Genomic DNA, 14,019 nt, shown 5'->3' with positions numbered 1-14,019 from the left:
AGCAGACAAGTTTAATCAATACCATTAATTACATTCAATTTTGCTAATCTCCACATATTTAATATAGTTTCTAATACAAAGAACATCCTTTAGAAAATACACTATAAAAGTATAAGACTGAAAACACAAATCTCTGATTAGCGTAATATCTAACAACAACCACTGTTAAAAATCTAACATATTTCCTTCTGGCTTTGTTTTGGAAACAGGGTCTCGCTGTTTTGCCCAGGCTGGAGGGCAGTAGCACAATCATGGCTCACTGCAATCTCAAACTCCCGAGCTCAATCAATCCTCCCACCTCAGCTTCCCCAGTAGCTGGGACTGACTACAGGTACAACATGCCACCACACCAAGCTACTTTTTTATTATTTGTAGAGACAGGGTCTCCCTATTTTGTCCAGACTAGTCTCGAACTCCTGGGCTCAAAGTGATCCTCCCACAACAGCTTCCCAAAGCGCTGGGATTATAGGTGTGACCTGCCACACCCAGCCAATGCACATTTCTATTTATATAGTTTTATATTATGCAGTGAAAATGTGTAAGCATTCTACTTATTCCTAAGTGTTCTTCAAAATCCTGATATTAAATTTCTGCCTAATACATTAAGTAATATTTGTTGAGAATCTACCATATACTATGACCTCTTCTAGGCAGTAGGGACAGGACAGGAAACAGGTGTTCCAAGTCCCTACCTGGATGGAGTATCCATCAAATGGATTTGCCATAGTCAACCCTCCCCCCAACGTCTGCTTCTCTGATACTAGGAATACAACAGATCATTCATCCACTTATTCACTGAACAAATGTTATTATTATAATCTACCAAAGTGCTAAGCATAGTTCTCATCATTCACAGTAGTTATGTTCTATAAAGTCATCTAGAACACGAAAATACTAAATCGGTGCTGTAGAGGATATACAGGGATAGGCTCCTGCAAAATTCTGGTCCCAACACTGTAGTAAACCAGCGTGTACATAACCTGGCTTTATGTGTTTCTGTTTAAAGGTACCTTATTTAATATGTTGTTGATCTGCAAACACTTAACTGATACCTGAATGAAGCTTGTCTAACACACTTTCTCCATAAGGCACATCTCAGCCTTCTAGCACTTAAGAACACTAGACAGCATGTCAGCACTATACTTAGGGGCCATTTTAAACAGCAAAGTGACCACAAAAAGCACAAAAATGGAAAATATGTGGCACTGAACAGACCATGAAAAGGACACTTGTTTGCAGTGCGAGAGCTAAAAAAAGAAGGCAGAGCAACACCTTGTTCAACCTCAACTAGAAACATGCTCGTCGGGCAAGTCAAATTTTTCACCACCCTGAGCATGTACAGAAATGACCAAAAGGCTCCAAGAATACTGTTTTGGGGATTACAAATAAAGCAAGCACTGGCCGGGCGCGGTGGCTCAAGCCTGTAATCCCAGCACTTTGGGAGGCCGAGACGGGCGGATCACGAGGTCAGGAGATCGAGACCATCCTGGCGAACACGGTGAAATCCCGTCTCTACTAAAAAAATACAAAAAAACTAGCCGGGCGAGGTGGCGGGCGCCTGTAGTCCCAGCTACTCGGGAGGCTGAGGCAGGAGGATGGCGTGAACCCGGGGGGCGGAGCTTGTAGTGAGCTGAGATCCGGCCACTGCACTCCAGCCCGGGCGACAGAGCCAGACTCCGTCTCAAAAAAAAAAAAAAAAAAACAAATAAAGCAAGCACGCAGTTCACAAATACAGAATCCAAGAATAATGAGGATGGACTGTACTTAGGTACATAGTCCTAAGTTAGACATAAATAAAACCTCAAATGTATATAAAGCCTAACTCATAGAAGCAGAGTCATTAAGTTGAATATAAGTGTTAAAAACAACTATCTTTGTTAAAATAATTAGTATTTTCTTCATGTTCTAAGTTTTTAAAAGTATCAAAATGTGTAGAATAAAAATATAAAAAATAAAAAACATGTGTAATACTACCCCACAGATCATCACCATTGACATTTTGATGTTTTTCTTTTGATTGGCTGCAAATGTTTTTAAAATTTTGCTATCATAACCAGAAATACAGTTTCACGTCCCATTTTTCCTATTAGTAATACACTGTGTAAATGTATCCATCATTCATTCCACAAATATTTTTCAACCTGCAAGTACAAGATGGGCTGCACACAGTAAGTGACTGTGTGAATGCACCGTGATTTGGTTAATTCACTATTGTGGAATATTTGATTTCTTTTTCCAGCTTTGTTTCTGTAAACAGTGAGTGAACTACAATACTCATGTATTTACAAGCATTTCTGTTTGTTTTCCAAATTACCAGACGAGTAAAATCACAGAATTAAAAGTTCCAAATATTTTTCAGTTTCAACTCCTATTGCCAAAATATCCTCTAGAAAGCCTGGACCACTTCACACACCCCACCAGCAATCTGAATAACTGTTAACAAACCAACATCTTTGCCACTTGCTAAAATGTGGAATTCTTTCTTGAGCTAAAAACAAACAAAATCACAAAATTGGCTAAGTACTGAAAAGGTAAAATTATTATTTCCTTATTTTAATATCCATGAGGTTAAACCTTTCTTCCAATTTTTATTTCTTCTTTTGAAAACTTGCATTTCTCCCTTTGAAAATCTGTCTTGGGTACATAAACATTTTTAAGATTGATAATATATATATTGCCAAGCTGCCTTTCTGAAACTCTAGGTTGTTGTATTTAACGTTTTACATACCAATCAGCAACATACAAATTTTGCCCATTGACAAGCCATTCCCACAGGATCTTAAGGTTTGGTTATAGCAGAAATGTTATCAAGTAGGAAAGAAAGTAATAAAATATGTTTCCAACAGGTTTTTAAATAGATTTGTAAATAATTTAACTATATATGTGCTAAAATGTTTAATGATTTAATAATGCCATCGTCCTACCCTAAGATCCATTTTTCTCCATGGCTCCTTATTAGGGTTCAATTCATAAATATTATTTCTTCTCACAGCCTCAATATAAGCTTCATGACCCTGTCGAAAATATATTACCTACAAAAGGGAAATATGCATTTAAAAATTAAGTGCAATATAAATTTTATGTTCCATATTTGTGTTTTTAAATTTGTGTTACTCTCACCTCATCACCCATTTGAGGAACAAAAGGAGATTTTCTAAGTGTGGTGTCAGTAATCCAAACTGGAGGATGAAATTCATATAAATGCTCCATATTTTCAAGCTCTCCTGAAGTCATCCTCCGCAAATTCTACCACCGGGAAGAGAACAAAGTTTCTTAGATTAGAAAGGGGCATGTACTCTTTGAATGAAAAATAAAAGAAACTTCACCATTCAGAATGACTATTTTTGCCACGTCCATCTAATGATTAGTTTTTACACAGTATATATATTTAGTTCCTTTACATAGGAATATATCACTTATAAAAAGCATTGTAAATCTACCTAACATTTTCCTAGTATCATCTCCTAAATTTCTCATAGATTCTCCGTGCTATTTTACATCCCATTTTAGGGGGCTAATACCCAACCTAAATCCTCTTTTACACATAGCCTGTTCTGCCAAGACTCCACTCTGAGTATGACCACAGGCTAATCATCACAGGGAGTCTCCTTCTTGACTGTAGGTTGTAAGACTGGTGATTTTAAAATATGCCCACAAATCCCCTGATAGTTCTCTCCTCTTCAAGAAGTGGAAGTCTCCTCCTCTTAAGTGTGGACTACACTTAATGACTCACTTCTACCAAATATACTAAAGCAGATGAGATTATGTGCAACTTCTAAGACTAGGTCATAAATGGCACTGGGGCTTATCCCTGGCTACTGTTAAATCATTCACTCTGAGGAAAATCATAACGACACTCAAGCAGAGTGTCTCCAGCTAAGGAGAGACCTGTCTGGCAAGGAACTGAGGCCGACAGCCACAGGAATAAGCTCAGAAAGAATAACGTCCAACACTCCTCAAGTCCTCAGATGACTGCAGCCCCAGTCAACATGTTGTAACCTCATGAGCCAAAATCACCCAATTAATCAGCTCCCAATTCCTGATCCACCAATACATGAAATACGCAATGTTTGCCATGTAAACACCTAAATTTTAGGGTGGTTTGTTATACACAGCAATAGATAAACACAACGACTTAACATCTTTAAACAATGACTACCTGCTTGAAATCAGCACAGTGTACACAAATAAATAGGGATGATATTACAACGAAGAGACAAGTATGAAGACAGACATGTAAAATGAAAATGGTAAACGTAGCAATAACACACACAAAAAAAGAAAGCACCTTAAAATTCCTTGAAGTCTACTACTAGTGTTGAAATTGACGGGAGAAAATAAGAGTTGCTGTGAGATTCTGAGCAAAATAGAGCTTTCTCTTTAAGTTTCGGATTTGGAAATGTTTAACTGTCAAGCCCACTACTCAGAACAGTGGAGGTGGAGAAGTGTTAATAATAAAGTAGCGTGGCCGGGCGCCATGGCTCACACCTGTAATCCCAGCACTCTGGGAGGCTGAGGCGGGTGGATCACTTGAGGTCAGGAGTTCAAGACCACCCTGGTCAACGTGGTGAAACCCTGTCTGTATGAAAAATACAAAAGTTAGCCGAGCATGGTGGTGTGTGCCTGTAGTCCCAGCTACTCGGGAGGCTGAGGCAGGAGAACTGCTTGAACCCAGGAGGTGGAGGTTGCAGTGAGCCGAGATGGCACCACTGCACTCCAGCCTGGGTGACAGAGTGAGACTCCATCTCGAAATAAATAAATAAATACATACATACATACATACATACATACAAATAATTTTTTTAAAGTTTATGTGTGACTTCATGAAGTGTATCAAAGTCAATCATAAAACAATATAACAATCATTTAAACCAACAATCAAAAGCCTCTGACTGGAATGTATCTTTTTCATTATTTGGTTTTGATATATTAATACTAGATCCTGGGGAAGCAACAATGAGAGATAAAGAAGCATTCCTGGCCCTCAAGAAGCTTACAGTCTACTGGGTAATACAGACACTGAACAAGCAATTACAAGTACAATACAGAAGGAGCTTATGTTTGGGAAGTTAACCTCTTAATGGAGGGATGAGACTTAGAATCTTTTTTACTGTTATCCTATATATTATTAAGAAGGCATGGAAAGCTTAGGAAACAATTACATTAAAGCAACATTTGAGACATGGTAAAGCTGAGGGGGAAAACCACAGCTTTTGATTTGATAAAGATAACCTATATTCTAGTCCAAGACTTTAGGTACTCTCAGAAAGTAACTAAAACTTTATTTTTACTTATCCCTTTGTTTAGATACTTAAACCTGAAATTAAGCCAAAAAGCGTAATATGAGACCCCAGAAAACTCACATCCCACTCAACCAACCCAGAGTATTTACAATTTAAATGGGGAAAAAGATTTCAATAGTACTAACAGCTCAGGGAACATGTTAATCAGAAAACTGGGCTAAATACGATGTATTTCAGAAGGTGTTTAAAATTATTTGTATGATTTAATCTTGCCGAAACAAGCTTGCTAGTTTAAAGACGCCTTTATACCAATGCTTCACATCATCATAAATAGTGAAAACTGTTTATCAAGAGGGAGCAATATGGGGTACAGAAGCATGAACCAAAATCTCACACTAAATCTTTTAACATTAATGGAATTTCAGAGTGAGTAAATATGACTAGAAATTACAGCAATGGCCAGGCACAGTGGGTCTACACCTGTAATCCCAGCACTTTGGGAGGCTAAGGCAGGCAGATCACCTGAGGTCAGGACTTCGAGACCAGCCTGGCCAACATGACAAAACCATGTCTCTACTAAAAATACGAAACTTAGCCAGGCGTGGTTGCGTGGGCCTGTAGTCCCAGCTACTTGGGAAGCTGAGGCAGGAGAATCACCTGAACCCAGGAGGCAGAGGCTGCAGTGAGCCAAGATGGCACCAATGCACTCCAGGCTGGGCGACAGAGACTCCTCTCAAAAAATCAATCAATCAATCAATCACACCGTTGGCACAAAGGACTGCTTTGTTTTAAAACTGCACATGTGTTTTTGTCTCTAAGGACCTTAATCGACACCCTCAATAACAGCATTCTTATAAATGATAGCCAACTGTAGGTCCTTGCTGTGGTTTCTCTTCTGTGTAAGTGTGTACATCTTTCTCAGTATCATAGTGAACCTTACAGTAAACTGCCTCTCCAGCATTGCTCAAATTATTCTGTTCATAGTGAATTCAGCAAGCTAAAAGAATCATGGAATGATTGCAACAGAGATGGTCCAGTGTTTGAAGAAGATTTGTGAATGTTTCTTCTAAATATATGATGTCGGCTCCAAGTATCAGGTCAAAATCTCTACGAGTAAAACTCCCCAAATTCTTTCCCCAAGTCAACTCCTTAACAAAAGCTCTGGGTTGGATACAAGGAGGTAAACTGCCTTGACCATTCGATTTACAAAATTCTAATGCTACTTTTCGATCTGTGATAGTCACATGAGCACCCAGCAAGGCAGCCACTCTGCCTATCAGCCCTATGCCAGCACCCAGTTTCACTGCGAGGCAGCCCAAGAGCACCACAGCTCCCATCTCCAGATATGTGGAGAAAACCATGGCCACATCCCAAACCACCGTGGCAATTCCCAGTTGTCTCTGGGACTGTCCTGCCGGATCTGTGTCATATGGTTCACAAAGGTGGCAAGAGGCTTGTGGAATTTCTGCAACCCCAATCCCACGGTCTCCTCATAGGGCACCAGGGCCAATCTGCCTGTACCCAGCCCTCTGATCAGACCTGTGCTTAGACAGGGTGTTAAAGGTTTGAGATAATCCTGCTTTTTGACACATCCAGAAACATGCAGTCACGGCAGTTCCATCTCAAGACTAGAAGTGAACGACACTGGTGGATGCCAAGTCTCTCGCGGAGAGACCAGGGCCCCAGTCCTGCAAAGGACTCCGCATCTGTGAATCAAAGGCCTCCCCTATAAGTCCCACTAAATCTGCCCCCACCCAACCCTCCAAAGAACTGACAGATGCTCCCTTCCTTCCCACATGCCCCAGAGCTCCTGCTATCCACAGGGGTTGAGAGTAGGAGATAGGGGAGTCCACAGTGCCCTTCAGAATCCCCAAGACACATAAGGTGTCTGCTGCACCCTGAGAGTGCAGATTCCCGAAGGAGGGCTGACAGCTCGCCCAGCCCAGCCCCAGAGCACAGCCCAAGACACCCAAGGCACCACCATGCCAGTATCACGATAAATGTTAAAATAACATCTGAAATAGGGTAAAGCTGGGGTATCACAATACATGCTATTTTTAAAAATACATTTTTCTTACCTCTTTCTTAGGCTTATTTTCTTTCTTTCTCTTTCGTCTTCTTTTCGGAGGAGATAAATTCTCAGTAGATATTTCATCTTCGGAACTACTGCAAAATCGAGTAACTCGTCGACGACATGATGTTCTTAACGGAGGCTGCAAATTGATGCCTGCATCAGCTGTCCAATCGGAATATCTAGATGAAGAGTCACTAGAAAAGGAGAGTGCTTTCAGTTGAATGGAACCAGAATATAAGCAATGATACCAAGTCAATCATATAAAATTGAGGGAACAGAGAGAGGAGAAAAAGGAAAAGGAAGATACCAGAAAGATTTAACTTGAGCATTCTCCCCTCACTACCAACAAGTACTGAAGTGACTGAAAATCGTAACAAAGAGAGAGAAAAAGAGAAATCTTCACTAACACTATAAATGAAGGAAGGATATAAACCTGAAAAAAAATTTTAAGTATACTGTAGATAAAGTATGATGCAAGACAACTAACAATTACTCCTTCAAGGAAATAAAACACAGACTTATGGAAACAGTAAGAATCATACAAAACCCCAAAAATAGGCCCCACCACTACCCCCATGTTGGAGGAAGCTGACATATAGACCAGGAATTCCAACTGGAATCACAAGCCATCAGTGAATACACTGAGAAGCTAAAGGGAAGCACAGTTACACCAAACTGAAAGTCCTAAGTAGTCAGTTTCTTCCCAAGAGGAGTCTCCCTGTTATGACAGAAATCTAAGAAAGAGACTAGTCCTAGCTATACCTTAACGAAATCAGAGTCAAAGAGGAAACTAGTTATAGAAAACTAGTCCCTGATCCACTACTAGCTTCACCAAACAGAAATAATAATAAAAATAAAGGTCTCTACTTGGGCCATCCTTGGCCCAACTTCAACCAACCACACACCTTTTAAACATCTCTATCAAATACACACATGAACACATTACAAAAAAGTATTTATTAGAAAAAGAGTGTGTTTATAAAAATTATAAGAGGATCTGTTTTGGATAAAATTCAAGAAAAGTTGAATTAGAAGACAATGAATGAAGACACGGAAGGTACAACAGTGGTTGCCCGGGACATGAGGAAGGGTAAAGTGAAGAATCGTTCTTTAAATGGTATAGAATTTCTGTTTTGCAAGATAAACAAGGTTCTGGAGACTGGGTGCACAACTATGTCAATGTACGTAACAGTACTGAACTGCATGCTTTAAATGGTTATGATATTTCTGTTATGTGTATTTTACCACAATTAAATTTGTTTAAAAAAAGATAATATATTATGTTCTTTTAAAAAAAAAAAAAAATCATTCTAGCTCCTTGTCATAATGAAGTAAAACAAGACAAGAAAGGAAGCAGAGAGTATGTGATAATGGTTTGGACCAATACAGCACCAATAAAAAAAAAAGAAAGATGATCTGAGTGATACTCAGGAAGGAGAATTTTCTAGCCATGTTATGGATAGGTGGACAAGAGAGATTAACGTCCAGTTTTCTGGGTTGAGCACTTGTTGAGATGAATGAAAGTGACACGCACCAAGATAAGAACCAGAAGCTGACATTTTGGCCCCATGAAATTTGGATCTCGAAACTAACAAAAATTCAACACATGCAATAATAATGAATATACTTGTGGTTTTACCACACATACTTTAGATACTAGTCTTTTTAGGTACAGCCAAGATTAAATTTATATTTTCAGTATGCATGTTCAACAGCACTGGGTCAACTGCCTAAAGTCAACAAAAAACTCCTGAAATACTTCTACAGGAACAGCTGTTAATCTAGTTTTTGTCTCCTTTTAACTGTATTAAAAACTGTTCCACAGTTGCAAATTCTTGCCTCTTAAATAAAATTCAAGTATGATTCCATCCAAGGCTATGATTAAAATGCTTAAAAGATCACAACAATTAAAAACAGATACCTTGAGCTTTCGCTGTAACTTTCACTTTTTCTATCACTTCTCCATTCATCCTCTTCCGAAGAACCAGAACCTTCACTTTGATCACAGGAAGTCTCCTAATTTGTGAAGGGGGAAAAAAAATCTTGATCCCTGAAGTTAAATAACACATGTCCAGAAAAAAGCTGTACACAATCCTCCCCAATAAGATTAAATCATCTAAGAAAAATGAACGGTAATCAGTAAAAATATAATTAGATAAACTTAAAAAGCAAACTTCTTCACTACATCCCTTCCTTATCAAAGCATAAGGCAAAAAGAGAACATCCATAAGATTTAACACTACCACCATTAGCAAAAAAAGTGATACAATAGGCCATTCTGAATAAATTTAATAAAAAGTCAATGTAAATGTTTTCCATTTTGGACTTTAGCTATTCTGATGGGTGTATCTAATTGTTTTAGTTTTCAATTGACTATGACATATTTTGGTAGCTTTTCATATGGTTATTTGTCATCTGTTTATCTTCTTTGGTGAGGTGTCTGTTAGATCTTCTGCCCATTTTTAAATTAGGCTGCCTTCTTATTGCTTGGTTTTAAGAGTTCTTTGTATATTGTGAATATAAGTCTTTTATCAGATATAAGTTTTACAAATATTTTCTCCTGGTTTGTGGCTTATCTTTTTATTCTTTTAATAGTATCTTTCCCAGAACAGTAGGTTTTCATTTCAGTGTAATCCAAATATTTTATCTTTTTTCTTTCACGATTGTGCTTTTGATACTGTATCTAAAAATGTTAATGCCACACTCATGGACACACAGAGATTTTGCCCTTTGTTATCTTCTAGAAGTTTTATGGTTTTTTTGTTTTACATTTACATTAAGCTTATGATCCATTTTGAGTTAATTTTTGTGAAAGAACTGGTGTCTAAGATTCGTTTATTTTGTATGTGAATGTCCAGTTATTCTACCACTGGCTGAAAATAATAAATTTATCCACCAAGTTCTCTTTGCTCCTTCACCAAAGATCATTTGAATATATTTGTGTCAGTCTGTTTCTGGGCTCTTTATGTTGTTCCATTGATCTATTGTTTCACCAGCATCACTGTCTTGAAAATTGCAGATTTACAGTAAGTCTTAATGCCAAGTAGAGTGTCAGTCTTTCAGTTTTATTCTTCTTCAGTGTTGTGCTGGCTATACTGCATCTTCTTCCTCTCTATATAAACTTGAAAAATTAGTTTGTCAGTAAAATTAATTTGCTGGGATTTTGTTTGGGATTGTGTTGAATCTACAAATGATGCTGGCAAGAATTTTTTAACAAGGGTGTGGATCAGCAGGAACTCTCATTCATTAAGGAATGCAAAATGGTACAACCACTTTGGAAGACAGTTTGGCAGTTTCTTATAAAAGTAAACATAATAAGATCCAACAATCACACTTGATGTTTACCCAAATGAGGTGAAAAATTATGTTCGCACAAAAACCTACATCCAGGTATTTATACCAACTTTATAATGCCAAAACTTGGAAGCAACCAACACATCCTTCAGTAGGTAAACTGATAAGCTATGATATGTCCAGACAATGAAATATTATTCTGTGCTAAAAACAACAACAACTACTATCAAACCATGAGAAGGCATGTAGTAAATGTAAATGCATATTAATAAATGAAAGAAGCCAATCTGCAAAGGCTACTAGCTATATGATTCCAATTACATGGCATTTTACAAAGATAAAACTTGGAGACAAAAAATCAGTGATTGCCAGGGGCTGCTGGGAAGAGAAAGATGAACAGGTAGAGCACAGAGGATTTTTAGAGCAGTAAAATCATTCTGTATGATATTATAATGGTGGATACATGTCATTATAAATTTGTCCAAACCTACAGAACGTACAACTCCAGAAGGGAACCCTAACAAACTGTGGAGCCTTGGTGTGATAATATGTCAGTCTAGACTCACTGACTGCAAATGTTCCACTCTGCTGCAGGATGTTCAAAGTAGGGGAGACTGAGCATGTGACCAACAGTAAAAAGATAAACGGTTTGGTTGACAGGAGTTCAGGGGTATGGGTGGGGGAATGAGTAAGTGTAGCACAGAGCATTTTCAGGGCAGTGAAACTATTCGGTATAATACTATTTTGATAGATACATAACACTGTGCATTTGTCAAAACCCACATAACTGTACAACACAAAGGGTGATTCCTCCACCCCATGTAAACTACAGAATTTAGTTATAATGTAATAATATTCATTTCAACAGCTAGAGCTTGAACTAACTCAAAAGGTTAATAGGAGAAACTTTACAGGACAGATAGAGTACATAGGAACTTATTGTGCTCTTAAAAATAAAGTTGCTGTGGGTTTTTTTTAAGTCAGTGAAGAGAAAACAGGGAAACAAGACTGCCTGATTCCTACAATCCTAACAGCTGAAGTCTTCTTTAAGTTCTGGTCATGGATTCTAGGCAGGTATTTCTAAATTGAGACATCAACTTTTCTTGTAGCATTACCATTTATATTAGGTGTATCTATAACGGATAATGAAAATGCCATTAAGAATCAAAAACTGACCAACCAAATTTCAAGGAAACATCTAACTTTGCTTACTTCATCTGAATAGGCAAAATCAAAGCCAACATATTCTTAAAAACTGTTTCTCAAAATGTGAGTAAATGCTACTCTAGGAATACAGATCCTAAGGCCTACTGCTCTAGAACTACTGAACAAAACTCTGCTTTTTGTGCTCAAAGTAGACTTTTTTTTTAATAACAGTAATATAAAGACCCTTTCTTAAAAGCTACTACCTGAAATTAGGCACCCTGTGAAATGTTTTATCTGTATTATCTCAACTAACTCTCAAAACACTTCCGTAAGCACAGAAGTTAACATAAAGCTAATAATACTAAAGTTTTGGAAGCTCACAATTTAACTTCTAATTTTAACTAAGCCCTGGTGCCTATTTGTAATTTTATTAAAGAAGGTCCCTAAAATTATATCAGCTTCTAACCTCACAAAACCTAGATCCATCTTTGCCTGTGAGTTTTGTGTTATCTCCCAAGTTCTTACCTGCCCACTACTAGCTCTTTATATACACCAAAACCTAAGGCTAAGAAATGTGAAGTAATGTGTCTAAAGTCACAGGAAAGTAAGTATAAGAATTGGAATTAGAAACTAGGGCTAACTCTACAGCCCATAGTTTTTCTAAACCAAAATTGAATGGAACCAACACATACATACACATTGCCATCTCCACACCTCTGCAAACAACGTGGAATGAATTCATACCACAGGTGGAGAACAGTTTACCACAACACAAAACCAGGATTTATTTTAAAAGGTCAAGTAGATTTAATATTCTACATTATTTATCTTTGTTTTAGTGCAGTAGTACTCCTTTATCCACAGGAGATACATTCCAACTGCCCCCCAACTCTGCAAACCCCGCAGATAGATGAAATGGTGGACAGTACCCTAACTCTGTATATACTGTTTTTACCTGCACATGCATACCTATGATAAAGTTTAATTTATAAATCAGACACAGTATGGGAACAATGATAAAGCAGAACAAATAACAATACACTGCAAAAAAATTATGTGAATGTAGTTGCTTTCTCTCCCTGTCCAAATACCTTATTCTCAAAGTATCTTATTGTACAGTACTCACCGTTTTTCTTGTGATGTCAACCTGATAACTGACTGACAAGTAGGTAACACATAGATATGCTGGACAAAGGGATGATTCCTGTCCTGGGCGGGCCAGAGCAGGACAGTTTAAGATTTCATCATGCTACACAAAATGGTGTATAATTTAAAACTTACAAAATGTTTAATTCTGGAATGCAGCATTTAATATTTTCAGAACACAGCTGACCACAGGTAACTGAAACCTTGGAAAGTGAAACCAGGAATAGGGGGGACTACTGTATTTTTAAAGATCTGCATTAATTGAAATTATACCAAATAGATATAAATAGAAAAATCATAATATTACTAATAATTTTAAAAGAAAATACCACAGTCATTCCTCATTTTTTAAAAAATAGCACTCAAAATAGGTAATAATGGAAACAATGGAAAACTGAAAAAAAAAAAGGCATTAGCTGAAATCTCCCTATCTCATATATATGTATCTCATATACATATATATATGATAAAGACCTAAAATAAAGCATCTTAATGTGAAAATGGTAGAAACAATAATATCATCAACAACAGTAAGATGGTCCACTATATCCACCATTATTCACCATCATAAGTACTAAACACACAATACAATTAGACAAGAGAAATCAGTGAGAGGTATAAAAATTAGAAGAGTACTAGTAAAACTATATATTTTTGTAAATGAGAATATACTTTGAAAACCTCAGAGAAATCAATGATAGAATTAACTCAAATATTCAGTAAGGCAGGATACATAAAAAATTAAACGTATTGAAATCAATGGCTTTCACACACACAGATTATAATTATTTAGAGGATACAATGACAGAGAAAAACCTCACTAACTGACAAGATGGAAGAAAACATCTTCAATATATATGAAAGAACTAACACATCTAACACATAAAGAACTCAAAAACTGAGGGGGAAAGGGAGAGAACAAAGGCACAAGAGAAATGGCTAAAAGACATATATAGACTATTTGTAAAGATTTTCTTAACTCTATAAACATATGAAAAGTTGTTCAACTTCATGCATAATCAGAGAAATGCAAAATAAAACTACACTGAAATAAGCCAAAGACAAAAGGACAAATATTGTATAATTTCATTTATATGAATAATCTAGAAATATAAA

At 37.1% G+C, this 14,019-nt stretch overlaps 1 protein-coding gene and 1 pseudogene across 2 annotated transcripts in view; both read right to left on the bottom strand.

Annotated features, from left to right (window-relative positions):
• BRWD1 (bromodomain and WD repeat domain containing 1) overlaps positions 1–14,019 on the bottom strand; it is a 132,848-nt gene that overhangs the window by 47,103 nt on the left and 71,726 nt on the right. For both annotated transcript variants that reach the window (XM_015132876.3, XM_077995738.1), the window contains 4 exons: positions 9,239–9,333; positions 7,322–7,511; positions 3,121–3,246; positions 2,925–3,032 (listed from right to left, as the gene is read on the bottom strand). In XM_015132876.3, coding sequence (XP_014988362.3) covers positions 2,925–3,032; positions 3,121–3,246; positions 7,322–7,511; positions 9,239–9,333 — 519 coding nt within the window. The remainder of the gene's footprint in view (positions 1–2,924; positions 3,033–3,120; positions 3,247–7,321; positions 7,512–9,238; positions 9,334–14,019) is intronic.
• Positions 5,953–6,843, bottom strand: LOC106997237 (protein N-lysine methyltransferase METTL21A pseudogene; annotated as a pseudogene).

The sequence above is a fragment of the Macaca mulatta genome, chromosome 3 (genome assembly GCF_049350105.2).
Source record: "Macaca mulatta isolate MMU2019108-1 chromosome 3, T2T-MMU8v2.0, whole genome shotgun sequence".
NCBI lineage: Eukaryota > Metazoa > Chordata > Mammalia > Primates > Cercopithecidae > Macaca > Macaca mulatta.
This window is presented reverse-complemented; position numbering and strand designations above follow the sequence as displayed.